We start from the raw sequence: 18,996 nt of genomic DNA, 5'->3' as shown, positions 1-18,996 counted from the left end.
CGATGTTGAGCTTAAACGTGTAAATAGGGTTCGAATAAGCCTGGCAGAAAACCCGACTCTTGCTGCATCGCAAGAGAGTACCCTTACAACCATCATCAACCTCATTCAGGAGGATCATGTACAACGCGAGAAGCATTCTGAAGCTGCGCGGAGTAGACGCAAATCAGCTCGTGCTTTATTGTCAACCATTCACAGAGATCTCGGGAGCGTGATTCTCTTTCTTTGCAGCACCGCATTTTCCATTTCAAAGCTCTACAAGATTAAAAGTCACGCCACTCAATTTATTTCCAAATTAAAGACCTGGAATGATGGTGTTGAAATTACGGATGGCATCGTTAGCCTTGCTCGCAAATACTTTACCACTTCTCTACTCGAGCGTCTAGGTATTAACTCGATTGCTATTATCATAATCAGTTTTGACCATTCCTGCTGTTCTAGTCCCCGACGATGCCCGTGCCACGCAGATTAAACGAGGAGCTCATTTCCCTAGTCATACAACTAAGCGATCCCGAACCGATCCAAATTCGCTCGAACACGTAGCTATTCCAAGTTATCATGGCGTCATAGATCTCGCGAAGCACCAGCCATTGAACAAAACACCGACCGATGATTATAATGATGGCAGCCATAGTGAGAACAGTGATAGCACAGAGGGAAGCGAAGACGGTGACGAGAGCGACTCGGGAGAAGTACAGGCTGCGCAGTCTTTGGTAGATAACCCCGATGCAACAGTCGAGGATGATGGTAACAGCCCAACCTTTACATACCATTAAAACCTTCTAGACTAACGCATGCAGTACAACTTTACTCCAATGTCTATGAATTGGAAGATATGGATGTTATTCGTGTTGTTGCTAACCAACGTGAGGACTTCACAGCTCGTCTAACTGTACCGCATTTCCCCGACGCAACGCCATTTATTACAATCAGTTGTCCGCGTACTTTAGCAATCGAATTTTTGACCAGGCGAAAAGAAGTCAAGTGGTAGAACTTTGCACTCCGAAGATTTTACCCACTCTACATGCGCCAAAGCACACAACTTCAACATCTTCGTCAAAGCATACGATCACCATTCCCTTGTTATCCTGCCCGACCATATCCAGATACGTCCTGGTTATACGTTCCGAAAACCATACTGAGCCGCTCGACTGATCCACGTCCACAACAAGGGCAAGATAATTATCATTAGGGATTTCTTCGTCGTTGAAGTCATGCCACACCGGCCCAGAGCAAGACTGTTTGGTCTAAAGACGTTTAGCCTAGGGGAAAAATGCGCTGAGAGGGTTGCGTCATACCAGTTTGTTGCATTTCTCAACAATCTTATCGTCAGAGGTGTTTTTTTTAATGCGGTGCTTTCTCATCACCTGGCGATGTTTGGTCTGAAGTAAGGGCGGATAGATAGGCGTGTTTTAAGATACTGTGCTCCGTATCTAATTAGCTTTTGTTGCATGACAAGTAAAAGATCTGAGAAAGTTCAAACAAAACATAATATGAGTATTGCAGGAATGCTGCTGACGTGCATGTGCATGTGGGCTATGATTAGGCCTCAATTTAGTTGCCTAAGCAGTCCCACTATTCGGCTATGATTAGGCCTCAATTTAGTTGCCTAAGCAGTGCCACTATTCCAATGCTGGTAACTTGGGAAAGGGCAGGAAGGAAGAGAGGAAGGAAGAGGGGAAGAGAGAGAGGAAAGAAGAGAGGAAGGAAGAGAGGAAGAAGGGAAGGAAGAGAGGAAAGAAGAGAGGAAGGAAGAGAGGAAGAAGGGAAGGAATAGAGGAAGAAGGGAAGGAAGAGAGGAAGGAAGAAGGGAAGGAAGAAGGGAAGAGAGAGAGGAAGTAGTAAATATCTTAATTTTAGAGCCTTTAATATTATATTAATAAGCCTGAAACATTAATTCGTGCTTCCTTTGCCTAGGCTCTTCTAGTTGCCTTATCTGATAGATGGCGGACTATAATAGAACTTAGCTTAAGGGAACTTTATTATATTCCTATCAGAGGAGCTTTATTTCATACATCCAGGCTGGACATTGACTGAATTAAAGCGCGCAATATCTTTACACCAATACAGTGATGTTATATGTTAGTTAATGTTGGCATATAAGTTTAATGCATATAACTCACCGGGATAGCTCATTTTGGTCGCTTTGTCTGGCCGCCTTATTTCACTGATAGGGGTCAAAGGGAGGTATAGCTCAGCTCAAAGGACTCGGCTGCGTTAGCCCTTCTCCATGGTTTGACCAGCTGCCTGGCCATCATAAACCACCCCTGGAAGAATTGGACTGGCTGATTTAGCTCTTCGACAGTTGCTGCAGGTCAACGTAACGTGAACGAGCTCGCAACCAACCTGCATGCGACTAAGCTAAGATCTCCTTGGATGAGACAGCGGGGGGCCAACTACGAGAGGGTTTTCACCTTGGTCAGTTGTGATGTGACTTGGCCCCTGGAGCAGGCGCTTTTGCTGCTTGAATAGGTGACTGTTGAAGAGTATAAGAATTCACTTTCCCTCTTCCATAAAGCCAAGATATCAGACCAACACTTGCCTTCAGAAATATCGAGCCTTTTTCTAGAGACGCACTTGACTTGATTACCTTGGTCAGTAGTAATTCGTGTCTTTGCCCACTCTATTATATCTTGGCTTATGTCTCCAGAGTGAGAAGACTTATATCATAAAAGTCTTAAATGCCATGCACAACTTGGATTTCCTTTGATGTTCTAACGGGTTTAATTGAATAGAATCTTCATCCATGGCCAAAGTCATCCTTACTACAATGTCTAGTAACAAGGAGGGGGGCAATAGCCCTACGCACTCGAGCGGCTCGAGACAATCTGACAGCACTCCTCGCAATGACCAACCCGTACCTGCCGATCCGGTCAACGGTGACAACACCAGCTCAACTGAAACCTCGGATGGCAACTTCAATACCAACGATTTTACCCCTATTGACGTCACACACAACCAGAAGGAAGACCAGTCATAAGTATACTTGTTTACGAACAATAGTTTATAGCCAACAGCAGTAATTTTGCACGGATGCTTCTGGGTCAGGCTGGAGGTTGGAATTTAGGCAATGAGTTTCTTATTACAAGGGCCCAAGTTAGCTTTCAAGAAGATAATATAATTTGGGTCGTTGAAGCAACGGTTCAATTCAAAAGAGTCATATTTCTGAGTTGCTATTGACGCACTGTTTTGTCTAGTCATGATTTATTTATTTACTTGACTTTGTCAAAACAATCTTTCTGGCCGCATTATGCAATTACCGGGTTGTGAGACGTCTCGTGACCAGAAAACATCCACTTGACCAACCCTGTGGGCGAATCAGGCAGTCCTTTAGCAAAAAGAAACATCTCTTCCCCACCGCTTATCACAACACCTTAGACCAGCAGTCAATGAATGATTCACAGCCACTTTTGGTAGTAGTCGTACATAAAGCGCAACATCGCGACTCTTCAAGATCATTATACATCAGAACTATTATCCAACACGCCAAAGCAGAAATGAGCAATCCTATATTCCTTCCTGCTACGGAATCGATGCAAAACCTATGTCAACAGCAACGGGAAAAAGAGGTACAGAGCGAGCGTGGTCCGCTGCGTGAATACAAAGCCACCATAACAGATACCAAAATTCTCTGTAAATTCGAGAATGAACATGTAAGGATGAATCATTGGAATTGAACTGCTCTACTAAGTACTCTATTTAGGCGCACAATATTCGACGCCAAGCGCTGCATAAAGGCAAAATTATCAGTAAAGCCCGAAATTACGGACCTCGTGAACTTGACAAAGGCACGATTGCGTCACCTGAGCGTACCATCACCGTCTTTATACCACTAGCGACACAAACTGCGGATACGCAAAGGGTTCCTAAAGTCCTGTACCAACCCGACAAGGACAAAGCCGAGTTTAGGCAACCCCTACCTTGGGATATTGGGAACCATATTCAAATCCCGGGAAATAGTCGAATTGTTGTAGAAGAAGGGCCAGTAGGCTTTGACATGGTCCAATATGATTGGGAGCCTGCTGAGGGCCAAGAGAGCAAGGATGAATAGCGGAACCGAGCCGAGACGATCTGGCGACGAAATTGAAGGTGGAAATTGCCTAAGAATATTTCTTAATTACTATTGTACATTTAACTCGCCCTGGTGGTCGTTGAATTCCATTGTTTCGAGTGCTCCGAGTGGTTCGAACATGGCTGTATCGAAATTGAATGAACTCGCATCGATATGAAGCCAGTTGGGAAGGCTTGATTCAAGGATTGGCTGGGTACTCAATGCTTGACCCAGGGTCTCATGTATTCCGAAAGATACGCCAGAGAGCTGTGTAATGTTGCCACGACAGTCACCAAGATTCTCCACTATATCAGCGCATGGACGGTTGAGATAACCTTCGTTCAACTGATGTGTGCTCCGACGAGCAGGTGGGGAATAAAGTTGGGCAGGCCCCATATCAGCTTCGATGTTTCTGACTGGAGTTGTTGTCTCTGTTGATGGTTGTGTTTCATACCTACCCACGGTAGCCTCCAAAGGAGGCGTAGCAATGAGTGAGGAATCGCTCCCAGGCATGACTAAAGCCCCCAATTGGGAGCCTGCGTCCTCAGGTGAGCCCGACACAGGAATATTCACATCAGTAGATGCGCCTTGGGCTTCGTGGCCACCGTCACTTCCGGCATCGGTGGTGCTTTCCGTGGCGTACGGCAATCCTCCACTGTCATTGTGCATTGGGTCTTGATCGAAATGGTACCGGATCACTCCGAGGCTCGATGGGGATTCCATGGGTAGTCCATGGCATTGGCGCCATCGTTTTGCTGGCCTTTCATTCTCACGGACCTCGAGCCTGTGTCTTAGTTGTGTTTGGTCGCCAAACAGTCGCTTAATATGAAGCTCCTTAAGGTACTTTGAAATGCTGCTTGCAGCATCTCTGTATAGTTTGGAGTTTGTAACACAATCTTCGCAACTCCTGGGAAGCTCCAATTCCTTTACATCAAAGCAAGAAGCTATTCTTTTAGCTTCTTCAGTGTGCTGAGATTGTAGGAGTAACTCGATGTTATTGTAGGATTCCTTGTTGACATTCGGCTCGGCGTTCGTATGGAGATGGGCTTTCGACTCAGCTGATAGCGCTGTAAGCCTTCGAGTAAAATTCAGTCTCTGTGCTTTAGTTGAATGATGCACTACTTACTTAGTCTGTGACTTGAGCTTCGAGAACAAGACCTCTATACCCTTGTGTGCTTTGAGCAAGAATAATGTCCTCCCTTCCCTGAGCCATCGATTAAATTTCCCCCCTGACGCTGAACCTAGACGTTTCTTAAACTCTTGGGGTGGCAAAGGCCGCCAGACCTCTTTTGATACCCAGAGCTGCACTAAAGCAAATCGCCGAGCAATCTTGGTTATTTGTGATGATTTCTCGAGGGCCTGGATGTAGTCGAACACGGCGAGATCGTCGATGGAAATTGCCCCAGAGCTGAGAAAAGGCTTTGGTGATTGGGCCCAAGACTTCAGATCGGCGATAAGGAAGGGTTGTTCATCATCTTGAGGGGAACATTTAGTTCCCGTCGAAGATGCTTCCTTACGAGATTTCTCTTTTCTGGAAGACTGACTCCATGAAATCTCAGCTACCGCTGCCGACGTTTGCTTTAAAGGCTGGAGGGCTCTTGTGGGTGAATCATGCTCGACTTGCTGTTTGTTTGGGCTATCGAGAGAACTATCTTGCACAATCGTTGCTGTGGTTGTATCTGGGAAACGGGAATGCTGTTCATATGGTGCTTTGCGGAATTCCGCTTGCACTTCGGTTCCAAGTCGATGAAGTTTGTTCCTGACAGCTTCGGGAACGTCCTGTGCGATGATCTTGCAGGCGTCCGAGATCTTGTCGTATGAGCGAATGGCGGCTGCGAGAGAAAGGTGAGACTTACAATCCGTTCCAATCTATTATCAATATTGAACTGATGAGATTGGGCTTTAGCAACAGAAATGAAAAAGAATCCTAGAATACGGAGCTGATCGTGAAGAGGCTTGTCAGTATCCATGGCTTCGCGGTTTGGAAAAGAGTAAGGAACAGATTGGGTTTGAATGCCATGAGTCTGTAGGAGCCCCCAAAAAGGAAGTGACCCATAAAAAGGGATCACGGTGATCCTTTTCTATGGGTCACTTCCTTTTTCGGGGCAGGCAGGACCCCACGTCTGCAGGCGAGATCATATCTCATCCTTGCTCATGTCCCGCCTCATCTTCTACAAGGATCTATTTGTGTAGTCATGCATGCAGACAGCAGTGGGCGTCCAATGAAATGTGTTTTATGTATATTAAGTTTTCGACATAGGCGGCTTGGAAATGAGCCTTGCTTACCATGGATTAGAAATACCTGGCAAGCTGGGGGGTGAGCCCATCCTGGACGATACTTAAATCCATAGCGTGAGGGAGTGGATGGCCTCAAAATACAAATACGCTCATGAAGTCGAAGAAAACTGTACTGCTGCACCACCGCCTGGTTGCCTTCTTCACATTTCCCCTTGCACAAGGTACCCCTACTTAGGCAACCTCATTATCACAGTTGATACTTCTCTCTACAGCCCGGATCTTTGGTTCTCAGTACAAGTCAAACTCTGCCTTATGCCCAGTTTTCTCTGTATATGCAAGTCAGCTGTGCATTCAATCTTTCGCCTTATTTAGAGCATTGCGAACCATGGCAAAACAGCCCAAGTTGAGCATTAACGTTGTTAGAGAGATTAGAGTCACTGTATGTCGATTGTTGGACTACTTCTCGCTGTATACTAATCCCGCCAGATTGAGCAAGGAAAAGCTCAGCATTTCGTACATTACCAGACAGTCGAAGTGGCGGCAACCACCAAGACTCCGTCCCCTGTGACCGGAAAAGGTTCAATGCCCAAGGTGTTGCGCGACATCTTCGTCGCCATCCGAGCCTGGTTTTTGAAATTAAGGGGCTTGGCCAGGTTTAAACTAGTGTTTGATGAGGAGAAGCAGGGCTTGCTTGAAGGCGGATAGGATTGACGTGTTGTAATTCTATTGTAACTATTATGTACATACCTCTTGGTTCGGTGCTGGGGATTGTACAGCGCTTCGATGTAGACGCAAACAGATCCATGAAACATGAATGTCGGTGTGATTCCATGACCCCATGTATACATGGCAGTTTACGATTGCATCAATTTTAAGCCTCATCGAAGACATTGAAAACCTCAGATGCCTCTTTACCATGCTTCCATTTTCCTGTTGACCACCACTACCGTGACCATCAAGTTGAGAATGAAACAGGCAAAGCCGCCGAGAGAAATGACCCCACGGGAGAGAAGGAAACAGAGGGCAAGAGAAAGGGCCCTAAAATTTGCCCAAGGATTCTTTTCTGACTGGCTGGTCGAGCCCCATCCAACAGCAGCCTTCGTCATCAAGGAAGCTGTCTCAGTGCTGTGGCCTGAACTCCGCCTCGATTCACTCCCGATCCATCCGCCACTTCTCGAATCTAAGAAGTCAGTTTTCAGAATCTTGAGAAAGGTCAGAGCTAGCAAGCTGAACCACCTTGTGGATCTCTTCACCACGATGATGCTGTCGAGAGGCACTCCCTTGCATGGTCCGGCCGGCTCGCCAACGGTTCTGCTGAGACCAGTTAGTCAGGGTCAGGTAGAAGTATCATACACGATGCCGGAATCGGGACTGCCCGCTCTAATTGCAATACAAGCGGCCGACGCTACTAGCGTGTTCAGCCCGTCTGAACCGCGTGGCTTTCCTGGACGATCGGTATGTCGCGCTGTTGTTCGACTAAGAGTACCTGATAATTTAATTTCTTTTACAATTCTCGGCCATGAGAAGCATAAATGCACCTTTCAATGGCATCATCTGTACTACCCCATTTCGAACGTCTCTCCAACAACTGACTTTCTTGATCACTTTCTTTTTGGGCCTCTTCCTGGACATTCTTCTGTCTCACCTCGCCGCGATGCTCCTACCGGCTCAGCCGTCGATCTTGTCAGTTGCCCACGGCATCAGTCGCAAACGATCCCATTCAGACGCGCTGGGACACGAAGACACGGGCACCCATTACGACCGTGGGACACTTCATTCGACCGAACAAATTCGGAATGATATATGCGGAATTCTCGATATTAGAGCCAAGAAGAACAAGCCTGAGAGGATACTCGATGATGCGATTGCAGATGACAACACCATCCACGGCGATATCGCAACAAATCCCACGACAGCCGACAGCACCAGAGACAGCAGTATAACAGACAATGATCCCGTCGATGAAGGCCTCGTAGATGATGGTATTGGAGACGACGAGAGCATATGTTCCTTGGAGACGATCCAATCCGGAGACATCAAACTCGAGACCCTATGGAAACGGAAATATCCGATCAATGAATGGTAAGGGAGGCGTTTTACCCTGAGCGACCTTTGCTGAGTCGATCATTCAGGCAGCCACATGATGACCAGAGGGTTTTGGTTTGGGACCTATGGTTAGTGCGCATCCTCATTAAATTTCCCATGTTGACTCGGTATGGCAGTCACGACATTTATTCAAGATTATTCAAGATTTGCAAAACATCGATTCCTTCTACCTATCGGGTCAGTCTCTCTTCTACTACTTTCGCTGGTTACCTAGCTAATAGAAGCTACAAGCGCGTGCTTGATATTGGAACAGCAAGTGGTATTGTATGACCCTCTTCGTGATCTGAGAAGTATGCCAACATGGTCATTTAGGTCGTTGGGCTCTGTATGTTCTCTTGATCCGATTCAAATGGTATTGTAACTAACTCAATCCAAGAGATTTTGCAGACGAGCATCCTGGGGTTGAAGTTACGAGTATTGATCTGACGCCCTTAGCGCCTAATTACGTCCCGCCTAATCTGTGTTTGTGAGGCTACATATATGTCTCACGCCCAATCAACGCTAACATTCGTGCAGTCAAGTTGTGGAGAGCCTCGATCTTCAAACCTTTCAAAAGTCTTCACAAGATTTTGTACATCTCCGCGAACTCAAAGGGAGGATCAACAACTGGGTCGAATTTGCAAAAGAGATCTTTGATGTCTTGAAACCTGGAGGCGTTGCAGAGTTCCATGAACGGACCATTGAGTTCAAAGCAAAGGCGGAGCTTCCGGAGGATAGTTTTATGAAGGAATGGGGAGACCTGTTTCGAAAGGCAGGTGCAGAGCGAGGGGCGCGGTTCGACGTTATCGAATCTGGAATACTGCTTAGTTCGCTACGAGCTGCTGGTTTCAGTGACATCAAGGAATATACCTACGATGTAAGTTTCTAGCGTGCAGAGAACCTTAACGACAACTAAGTATGGGTTTTTGCAGGTACCGATTGAACATTGGCAGAAGCAGGGGGAGATAGGACGGCTAGCTTGGTTGGAATGTGTTTGTGACATCGAAGGGTCCATCTTTCGTCCAGCCGTTAAGAACTCGGGCTGGAGAGAGGATAGATGTCACATGTTCGCTGCAGGTTTGCGCGATGAGTTGAAGAAGACAACAGTCAAGCCTTACACGACACGCGTCGCCGTCGTTTGCAAGAAGCCATAGACTTAATGCCTTGATTGAATCACTCAAGTATTATAAAATATGTTTTTATTTTTCATCAGCATTGCATTTTACTATTCATAACCACTGCAAGTTATTAGCGATACAGTACACCCGTAATGTTATTCAATTACCTATTGTGTATCTGCCCTGCACAATGTGGTTTCAAAGTGACGCTGACGTGGCGGATGAGGTACGTCGGAGACCTGGTACCTTCCATTGTTGAGTCAGATGTCTGCTGACCAAGGTACTGCTGGAAGGTCTAAATGAGCCTTTGGCTACAGAAGAGACAATGCACATTAAAATTTCTAGCCTGCTGGAATCAAGCAACCGACCTCACGTCTATAAATAGGACCCTCCTCATCACATCGAGCACTCTGCTACATGTTTCATTGAGCAGACAATCCTCGCGCCCTCCCTAGGTCCTAGGTCAACAGTAAGATGCCAAGCTCTAAGTTGAAATGCCATGTGTGTCACTATGTAAGTACTTATAAACCGTTATTGAGTATAAAGCTGAGATAGCAGTCTTGGGAAAGATACACAGAACTTGAGTCAGTTTTTTCTTAATGCTTATTTAGTTTGGCCTAACGTTAATGGCCTAAAACTAGTCATCATTGGTGCTTCCCTACCACTAACCAGCAGCTCTCTTCCTCATCGAACCCAGATCCCCTAGCTAATGTGCAAGAAATTTACTCACTGATGGCGGGAACTGGCACATATCTATATAGCCCTCAGGTGAATGTGTCTAACCAGAACTTTCAGACTCCCGCTGTTGGGGTCAACCTCCCTGAGAACAAATACAAATCACCGTATCCGTATATTCGATACGACAACCACCAGACCCGAAGCATTATACCTTTGAATACGCCAACATCGAATTTTTCTATGGGAAGAGAAGTTGATACTTTTCCAAATCAGCATTATTCCCAACTACAGACACCGCATGATCTGAAAACAAATGCAGGACTCTGTGTTGGTACGGAATTCACGAATTCTATATCTCGGCCAGCCCATCCCTTGCCCGATGGAGATCAAGAAAAGAAGGTAGAGGAAGATATTTTTCGAAGGGACAAAGTGCAGCAGTTTATGGAACTCAGTGTCAGATGGGACCAGTTTATGGATAGTATCCCTGAGGAGCAAAGGAGCATTCTCTTTCGAGATGTAAAGAAATACTTCACTGCCTAAGCCAGGATTCTGGATATATCATAGTACAGCCGAATGAATGCCAAGGATGGGGTCAGTGTTAGAGTGGTGAATTGGAGGTTGAGATACGTTTGAGGGACACAGTCACCGGAGGGCTGGTGGCTGCAGGTGATAACTCATCAAATTATGCCTGTATTTTTAAGCGGTGTGATCTGTACTACATAAACAATGCAAGCCACTGCATGTATATCACTATGGATTGATCTACCGACAGCAAAGCGTCAGGGTGATTTCAAGTGATTGTCGTCGGAAAGAGGCTCTGCTCGTGAGTATTTGAGGGGACTCAGTATCGTGCACGTCATCTCATTTAGCAACAATTACATGACAAACCAACCTTGGAGGTTTTGCTACATTGCATGATGCCGTCCAACACAGACCCAGCCAAAGTTTCCTGCAAAAGGCCGCAAAGCATCACCTATGTGGTACAACAATACGCTACGGTTACGTATCTACCAGCGGGTTAGTTGAGGGCTGCACTGTAACGTATGCGGATGCTGACGTCTTCATGCTAGATCAAAATACCAACAAGTCACCCCTCCAGGAACTGCCATGGCCTTCCAAGCTTACTCCAAAAGACGACCTACCCGAGATGGATGCGTGTAGAGAAATACTTGAGAAAGGATTGGCTTATATGAGTGCAGTTAAGAATTCTAGACAGGTAGTCCAGGCTTGAATGTTGTTCACTACGCATGCACCCTGGACTACAATGAGTATTATTTCTGACATACTGTGTTGCTGTCCTTGCTCAATCGACCTGCATGATATTGGTATGACGTTTCATCATAACAGTATTATCCTTTGTCTCCTTTTGCTATAAGTAGAAGTTCATTTCCGACCTAACACACACTAGTCTTCAGTTGCCACTTAGTAGATCATCCGAACGAACTTGTACTCTACCGTAGGTAAGTCATTCTATGATTGACACCACGTGCTATGCTCATGGAGGGGAGATACAATAGCCCTTTTGAAGAATACTCTGCCATGCTTGAGAATCAGCGCCAACTTGCTACAGAGCTAGTTACCTGGCTGGGCGATTTATCGCCTGGACACGTACAGGATATCGGAGGGGGTAACATGACACAATGCATAGAGAAGGAGCTGAACGAGTCTATACGCCTTGGAAAATATCTCAGCAAAGCGGTCTGCTATATCGACTCACCTTGGCCAGGGGGCGACACATCTCCCCAATCTCTTGGGGAGAGAAAGATCCTGAGAGAACAGGCCTCCGAGCTTGCTCAACAACTTTACCCATTGGTTGAACTCACCATATTCGACCTTGGCTCTGGGTACACTATTGGCTTTTGTTTCTACCAAATAGACAAGTGCTAACTAAAGAAGGAATTCTGAAAAGTTGCTGCCGATATTTAATGAGCTCGAGAAAGCAGAGAAGGTTTGTCGTTATTTCGCGGTCGACGTCAACAGAGCTTCACTTGAGAGCCATGTCCAGGGCTTAAGCAAGCGATATAATTATATATATTGCTTCGGACTCCACGGAAGTTTCGAAGACGCAAGGAGATTGGCGATAGATATGCCAGGGGAGAAAGTCGGTATCTCATGCTCCTCCACATTGACTAACTTTGAACCCGAAAAGGTGCTCCAAATCCTCCAAGACTGGAGCCAGGTTGTCGATCGGCTCATTCTTGGCCAGCATGAGCCAGTGAGGGAAAAAGAGTTGGAAAGTTCTTATCACACACCTGAATTCACTGAATTCATGAGAGGTGGGTGGGATAAGGCGAACGAGCTTTTAGGGTGGAAAGAATTTGATGATACAAGATGGTCACTTGAGTGCAAGACAACTACTTTGCCTCAGTGTCACAAGTTTCATTGTACCCCTTTAGCACAACCCAGAACTGAATTTTTCTGGTTTGCATGCTACAAGTACACAGTGCCGGAATTTCAGCGCATAATCCAAAGTTCCGGATGGAGAGTCTCAAAATGCTATCGAGATGAAAAGACCAAAATGTGTGAGTTCCCTGAGCATCAATAAATGATAACTATGAGGCTGATATGCTCTAGCGATGTACAATATCATTCCAGCTCAAAAGACCGACGCTGGGTCTTTGGAGGGTACACCCCTTGCTCGACACGTTTGAGATCTGCAGCCCAAGAGAATAGGTAGTCGTGGAAGCCATGTGAATAGGATTTGAATTTAGAGTGCTTGTTAAAACAATGCAAGAGACATGGCAGTAGAAAGTAGAGCTATAGAAATGAAGCAAGCCCGGCGCTGTTCAAGATAATAACGACGTAGTGGTTTTCACAATGTCACCTCCTTGTACCGAATGCAAATTCTTCCTTCTATTTTGTAGTTATTCTATTTTGGTTGTGAGAAAATTTGATCTGAGAAATGCACGGCGGCACGCTTTGGCTGACCTTGGGTTTGACGCAACACTAAGAACAACAGGCTCACGGGAGCTTGTTAGAACCTTTCGCATATATAAATTGAGAGAGCGACCCCTTCCATCGTGGGAGGTTCCAACTCTAATTACCCCGAATTATTTTGTCTTGCGCTATTTTTTCAACGATATGGACAACCACTTAATCTATGTAGCTCGTCACAGCCACGCCAATTCCAACATCGGTCTCAGCCATCATGGAACCGATATTTTCACACTGAGCGATAAAGACTTTTCCAAATTTGTCCATTCTAGAAATGTCATTAAACATGGAGACTTTCTGCCAGACAACCTCACACAACATGGAAAAGGAGAATTGCGGCGTTACGTGGATGAACATCCAGAGTTCTTGGATTCTTTGGATCTCATACTTTGTTCCCCGTTGACCAGATCCATTCTGACCGCAAAGGGATTGGCGCAGACAAACCAGGCTCGAATTGTATGCCTCTTTGGCCTTGCTGAAAATACCAAATGAATACAGGATATCCCTCCAATAACATACGTGAAAGGCGACAAGCGATATGCTTTTACCGTTAATCTTGCGGGAGGCTCAGCTGAAGGGACTTTATTGGGTGAAGAAGTTGTTGATCTGACTGTGGAAACACCAGAGGACCAGTGGGAGAGCTGGAATGACCTGCAGAAGCGATTATCCACCCTCAAAACATACAAGCCCCTTGACGAGATCGAGGAGCAGGACAGGAGGCTTCGGATTCAAATTCGCGACTTGGTCCAAACGATCGCCAAATCCAAAGGGCGAAGTGTTAAAGTCCTCATTGTTACCCATGGCGGCAAGATCAACACGCTTACTGGACATTACAGAACCCAGTTGGAGTCGAACAACGGGGAATGGGAGTTAAAAAGCTCATCCTGCTTCGCCAACCTCGGGACAGCAGTATACAAGTTTAGTTCTGCCACAGACGAAAAGGCCGAATTGGTAGAGGTTCATGAAAGCGAGCATTATGCACAGCTCCTAGGGTTAGACTACCAGCGGCCAAGGGCGTTTCCTTATATTGATAGCAGTGGCAAAACTATTGATGAGAGAAGACTCTACGAGGTGTTCCTCAAGAAGTCGCACGAGGAAGTTATGGCAAGGGAAAGTACTCCAATTCATTTAGCCCTTGTAAAATGGAATGGGACTGTCTGATGATTGTTTATACCTCAGCGGTGCTGAGAAGGGAGGAAATAACCCTATCGCTTCAAGTATAAGTTCTTCATTATGAAAATATACTATTCCTTTCTTGTACTATACTGAGTCTATGCAAATAGGTCCTGCCTCTAATTCTTGCATGCACTTTAATTGATCTGCTGGACAAACTGGGGAGTAAAATCGGGGGCCCCCAAAACAGAAATGGGATTTTCCGCCCTGAGTGTGCCATCCAACCGCCGTTCAAGAGCCACGGGTCCAAAACCCCCCGCTTGGTTGGCGATTAGGAGGTATTGATCATCATGGCTGAAGCTCATCATACGCGGGGAAACCCCATATGTAGAAGCAGAGCCTACAAACTTGAGTGAAAGGGAGGTAGAATTCAACTGATCAATCTGGAAATGGGAAACGGAGTCCGTGGAGTTCCCTGTTTGTCGGTTCGAGACATACAAGTGCCTATTATCTGCCGCTAATACGATAGCACCAGCAGCAGCACTAGATGAATTGGCTGGCGGCAATCTAGGACCAAATGTCGAAGTACTTTGGATCTGTGTGAAATCAAGGTAGTTCTCGCGGTATGACACCGTGTAGACAAGGACCTTGTTACTGATCTCGCAGACAAGAATATAATGGGTCGCTTTGAATGCTCCTTGGGGATAGAAAATGCCATGTCGAGGGCCGCAACCGTGGGGCGAGATGTGAATGATATTCACTATCTGAAAAGCATCATCATTGGTCAAGAACCACCATAGAGTCTATCAAGATCGTTAATAACGAAAAAGCGGCCATTTGGATCAAGGTTTGCCTGATGGGGGTGAGGGCTTGCTTGTCGTTCTTTATCAGGGCCTGGCTGCCCTGGCGAGGGAATGGGTTTGATAAGTCCCAGACTGCCGTTTGTAGTGTTCCAGATATCAATGGTACCATTACCATACGCACAACCGACAAGTCAGGTATTATCAGCATTAAACTGTAAGTGGACGACGCCGTAGCTACCTTCTTTTGAACTTTTTGCTGTTATCTCGTCACTTACAAGGTTGAGTTCGAAGAGTGTAAGGGCATTTGACGACTCATCAACAGCATATAGCAAATTTGGATAGCTAACAGTCATCCACGAAGGTATGCCAGTAACTTCCTTGTCAATGGAGAATGGAAAACCTTGCACCTTGTTGGCGACAGAGATATGCTTGGGAAACCCAACAAGTATATGAGCCGGTGTGGTTGGGCTAGTCGTAGGATTATCAGGCTGTTTCTTTGCAAAGGCCAGCTTTGCAAAGAAAACAGCAACATTAAAAGCAAGTAGCAGCATGAGGTTAAAAACTATAGAGATATTAGAATAGATCTTCTATAGGGGGCTTATTCATGAATACAGAATTCTGAGGATTTTACTTCGCTTAAGATCAGAATGACGACGTGAATTGAGTGCTGTTGGATCCTTCTGAGAAGTGGCATTAAAACGAGACCCCCGATGCATCCAGGGTAGACGGTTTTGGCTTTGCAAGGGGGCTGCTTCTGGCACCTTAGGTGTGTTGAGCAACCTTTTCCAGCACCCCAGCGCGACGGATCCACCATTAGTAAGTCGGTATAAGACTCCACCGGTTCCCTAGGGTATACAAGAGGAGTCATCAGATAAACTCAGCAAAATGGAGTTTTATAGCTGGTTCTTTATTCTATTTTGCATCCGTAAAGTTATTTCTACTACAAGCACTCCTTTACCTGATGCAGTTGATCCTGCTGGAATAAATCCAGTTGGTATGGGACCGCCAAACATAGAAAAGCGATCCAGTGATATGCCTTTTGGCTGTATCTACCTACCTATCGGGCAACCTCTACCCCTACAGTCATTCCAGGGTTTATCGTCCCAGTTTTGTCTCTATGTAGAGAAGCCAGGTCCGTTAAAGGGAAACACAACCCTGGAACGCAATTACCTCATGGACGGCTTCTGGCATAACTTTTCCATCAGATGGCGGTCAACATGCAAAAGGCCTCACCCAAGCATAGGTATCCCAAAATCTTCATGCATGAAGGATATGGATACTTTGTGGCATGGTTACCCAAGCCTTTTCTAATTGAACGTGGCAGGCAGCGGACAGCCTGGGTTTTCTCGCCATGAGTGCTTTAGCTACGATTATATAATGTGGGTCGATGAAGTGGGTACAGGGAGTCAGGAAGGCCCGGCAAATATCTGACTGTGATAGTTCCATAGAGTGTATATCTTATATAAAAAAGGTTTCTTAGAACACAGATTTGGCCTTAGTTTGATTATTTAAAGCCCATAATATCTCTATGAGATATGTCAAGCTAATGGGATGTAATAATTCATAGGGCGCCTCTTTTCCTTCTAACTGTAAAGCTGCTAATTAGATGGTATAAGTTGGGTCTACAAACCAGGATTATATTAGAAGTGTATATATAACATTTATGGCTTTGATATTAGAATTTTTTAAGTATTAACTATATAACATTAACAACAAAGTTGGGATGCTTAGCATAGACCCGCAAGCCAATAACAGACCGGACTCCAATGTTCCAGACTCTTATCTTGAGAAAAGTTGGACCTCAAATTTGCACTCTTTCCTCTTAGGTCGCTGGGAGGAGGTTGTTCGAGTTGCTGACTGGGGTCTATGACTCCTTCTTTGGCGTGTCCAAGATCGTACTGCAACCCAACTTGGCGTAATTTCTGCGGATTCCTACTTGCAGCCAGTTTAACTGTTTCCTCCACCGGGCCGAGGCCATTCCTTTCAGCGATGACTTTTGGGATAACCTCATATGTTCCGGGCTCGAGGGAGAGCTCACAGTTAATCGATCGACCGTCGCCAAGGTGACATGGAGAAACTCGACAAATATCGATCTTGGAGATAATAGGCCGTAGGAGGAAATGAAGGGTAAAGTCGTACTCCCCATGAAGCCCTGGAAAGTACCGATCATCTAGCTGCCGAGTTTTTAGTCGTATAAATCAACAAAGTGACTAAAACATACCTGAGATAGAATAATAATTATAGTGCTCTTATCTTTAAGATCGATAATGAACTTCCTCTTTAGAAATCCTGGCAGCCATGGCACAAGAGTACTTATCCACTTCTGTGCCATAGTCCACCCATCATGCAGAAGTCGAGTCCTATAGATATAATCAAAATTCTCTATAACATCTTCGTAAGTCATCCAGAAGATGCCACTATCACCAAACTTGTGATGAAGTGCACTCATTGTGTAGGTATTCCATTCCCTAGAACCATCCGCCCATGGACCATACCACTCGCCATGGCCAGCGTCTGACCTTTGGCCCCAGGGGTTCCTTCGCATATGTTAGCAAGTTGCATTTGTTCGGAAGAGGAGCTTTAAGCAAAAGACTGAAAAAGGCTAAGCAGCCAGCCGGATAGCTCTAACCTAATCTTAACCAAGCGAATCATGCCGCCATGCTCCTTCTTCAACTCGATAGCCTCGAGGATAGAGTAGGTATGGCTCAAGACAATTCCATTTCGGTGCTTAAAGCCGGGGCCGCTCGACAATGTGAAAAGAAATTCTCCACCTACGATACCGCAAGAGAGGAGCTCACGCCAGAGTCGTTCTTTATCAAGGATACTATTGGTCGCGATAACTGTAGCGACACCGCCAGTAAGATCCTCCATTGCAATGCCAGCCCATCCTCCGTCTAGAGCTTGGTAATCGCCATGAACTTTGGCGAACTATCTTCGGCATTAGCTAAGTATGTATCAGTTAAGAGAGAAGTTACCCACTGCCTTCTCAAGCAACGGAAGCCAGGTCTCATTTGGATCTATACACTTAGCAAAGAAGAGAGCTTCTGAGTTGGACTGTTTCTGTTTGCGGTAATGTCTGGCTTTACTGCCCGTAGCATCATACGTCTCATTGTCGAAATCTGGCTCTTTCAGGTAAAGATTGTCATCAACTACTGTTGAGATCCAGGCTCCATCTCTGTGGAACACAAAGCCATAGACTCCTACCTTTTCATTTTGCGCTACGCAGATCTTGTTCATCATATCCTCCCGATGAGCAATAGTGCCTAACGCAGCAAGCCACCAACAGTCACCGCTGTTTCCTTGCTGAATATCTGAGCTTGAGAATCCACTTACAGTAAATTGTGGATTGTCAAAAATCCAAGGAATGCGATGAACTGAGCCGGGGAGGGATGTGTCATCGTCTTTATTGCCCTGGCTGGAGTATCTGCGTGACGACCGTGGCGATCCCTGTACGAAGGGATCTTTGCCACATCTGCTAGTTTGCTCAATGCATCTCGTGAGATCGAAGAGGTAATTATGCTGGCTTGTTGCAAAGTCACCTTCGATATCAAAGTCTGTGTCGCGGAATTTGGTATTGCTTAGGTTGCATTGGTTCACTATGGTTTCAACCTGTGACTGGCATTGCCGAGCAGCTATGTCATAGCTTTGAGAAATAATGAATGGCTTTGGGTAACAAGCATCGTCTGCAAGAAGCAGGAAATGAAGGTCTGTAGGAAATATCGACGTGACAAGTCTTGGTGTTCGAGAATGTAACCTGGACCAAAAGTCCATGATTTGTGTCTGAGAGTCAGATGAATTGATCTCTGCCCGGTGAGGAAGAGCTAGTCCAGGGGTTGGTGGCCTCGGTGGTTTCATTTTGCTTTCACGATTCACAGGGAACAGAGATGAAATGTGGACTATATCAAGTTTCCCTAGATTCTGACGGGGGCTGTTTTCGACACCCTTGAGTGCAAAGCCCCACAGCTAGCCGGGGGTCGAC

General features: G+C 45.8%; 7 protein-coding genes across 8 annotated transcripts; 5 read left to right on the top strand and 2 right to left on the bottom strand.

The window, feature by feature from the left end:
* Positions 1-1,908: 1,908 nt before the first annotated feature.
* On the top strand, positions 1,909-3,191 carry FOXG_21944 (uncharacterized protein). Of its 2 annotated transcripts, XM_018402324.1 has the most exons (3): positions 1,909-2,078; positions 2,129-2,591; positions 2,733-3,167. In XM_018402324.1, exon 3 carries the CDS (start codon positions 2,744-2,746, stop codon positions 2,975-2,977), a length of 234 nt encoding a protein of 77 aa, XP_018255528.1. In that variant the 5' UTR covers positions 1,909-2,078; positions 2,129-2,591; positions 2,733-2,743; the 3' UTR covers positions 2,978-3,167. The 2 variants fall into 2 exon arrangements, with proteins under 2 accessions (XP_018255528.1, XP_018255527.1); XM_018402323.1 differs by having other exon boundaries at positions 1,909-2,591; positions 2,733-3,191.
* A 74-nt stretch (positions 3,192-3,265) lies between these two features.
* Positions 3,266-4,797, top strand: FOXG_21943 (uncharacterized protein). Its single transcript, XM_018402322.1, has 2 exons — positions 3,266-3,650; positions 3,701-4,797. Exons 1-2 carry the CDS (start codon positions 3,387-3,389, stop codon positions 4,046-4,048), a joined length of 612 nt encoding a protein of 203 aa, XP_018255526.1. The 5' UTR covers positions 3,266-3,386; the 3' UTR covers positions 4,049-4,797.
* FOXG_15014 (uncharacterized protein) lies at positions 4,118-6,021 on the bottom strand (the record flags this gene model as incomplete). The annotated part of the gene is made up of 3 exons (XM_018395085.1): positions 5,905-6,021; positions 5,175-5,857; positions 4,118-5,123 (listed from the first exon to the last, which is right to left on the bottom strand). The coding sequence occupies exons 1-3, from the start codon at positions 6,016-6,018 to the stop codon at positions 4,118-4,120; spliced, it is 1,803 nt and encodes a 600-aa protein (XP_018255525.1). The 5' UTR covers positions 6,019-6,021.
* A 630-nt stretch (positions 6,022-6,651) lies between these two features.
* On the top strand, positions 6,652-7,173 carry FOXG_21942 (uncharacterized protein). The gene is made up of 2 exons (XM_018402321.1): positions 6,652-6,725; positions 6,773-7,173. Exons 1-2 carry the CDS (start codon positions 6,672-6,674, stop codon positions 6,989-6,991), a joined length of 273 nt encoding a protein of 90 aa, XP_018255524.1. The 5' UTR covers positions 6,652-6,671; the 3' UTR covers positions 6,992-7,173.
* A 767-nt stretch (positions 7,174-7,940) lies between these two features.
* Positions 7,941-9,525, top strand: FOXG_15013 (uncharacterized protein; the record flags this gene model as incomplete). Its single annotated transcript, XM_018395084.1, has 6 exons — positions 7,941-8,368; positions 8,419-8,651; positions 8,705-8,717; positions 8,769-8,858; positions 8,909-9,248; positions 9,304-9,525. 6 exons carry the CDS (start codon positions 7,941-7,943, stop codon positions 9,523-9,525), a joined length of 1,326 nt encoding a protein of 441 aa, XP_018255523.1.
* Positions 9,526-11,706: 2,181 nt separating this feature from the next.
* On the top strand, positions 11,707-14,262 carry FOXG_15012 (uncharacterized protein; the record flags this gene model as incomplete). Its single annotated transcript, XM_018395083.1, has 4 exons — positions 11,707-12,011; positions 12,064-12,689; positions 12,742-12,792; positions 13,628-14,262. 4 exons carry the CDS (start codon positions 11,707-11,709, stop codon positions 14,260-14,262), a joined length of 1,617 nt encoding a protein of 538 aa, XP_018255522.1.
* A 149-nt stretch (positions 14,263-14,411) lies between these two features.
* FOXG_15011 (uncharacterized protein) lies at positions 14,412-18,901 on the bottom strand (the record flags this gene model as incomplete). Its single annotated transcript, XM_018395082.1, has 6 exons — positions 17,997-18,901; positions 17,647-17,945; positions 17,239-17,554; positions 16,831-17,191; positions 15,293-15,579; positions 14,412-15,017 (listed from the first exon to the last, which is right to left on the bottom strand). Exons 1-6 carry the CDS (start codon positions 18,870-18,872, stop codon positions 14,412-14,414), a joined length of 2,745 nt encoding a protein of 914 aa, XP_018255521.1. The 5' UTR covers positions 18,873-18,901.
* Positions 18,902-18,996: the final 95 nt, after the last annotated feature.

This window comes from Fusarium oxysporum, chromosome 1, assembly GCF_000149955.1.
Source record: "Fusarium oxysporum f. sp. lycopersici 4287 chromosome 1, whole genome shotgun sequence".
NCBI classification, from domain to species: domain Eukaryota; kingdom Fungi; phylum Ascomycota; class Sordariomycetes; order Hypocreales; family Nectriaceae; genus Fusarium; species Fusarium oxysporum.
This window is presented reverse-complemented; position numbering and strand designations above follow the sequence as displayed.

Coding starts and splice junctions, on each gene's coding strand:
- FOXG_21944 (XM_018402323.1), top strand. CDS start 2,744: ATGGCCAAAGTCATCCTTACTACAATGTCTAGTAACAAGGAGGGGGGC.
- FOXG_21943 (XM_018402322.1), top strand. CDS start 3,387: ATGAATGATTCACAGCCACTTTTGGTAGTAGTCGTACATAAAGCGCAA. Junction 3,651..3,700: donor GTAAATTCGAGAATGAACAT/GTAAGGATGAAT, acceptor TACTCTATTTAG/GCGCACAATATTCGACGCCA.
- FOXG_21942 (XM_018402321.1), top strand. CDS start 6,672: ATGGCAAAACAGCCCAAGTTGAGCATTAACGTTGTTAGAGAGATTAGA. Junction 6,726..6,772: donor TTAGAGAGATTAGAGTCACT/GTATGTCGATTG, acceptor TAATCCCGCCAG/ATTGAGCAAGGAAAAGCTCA.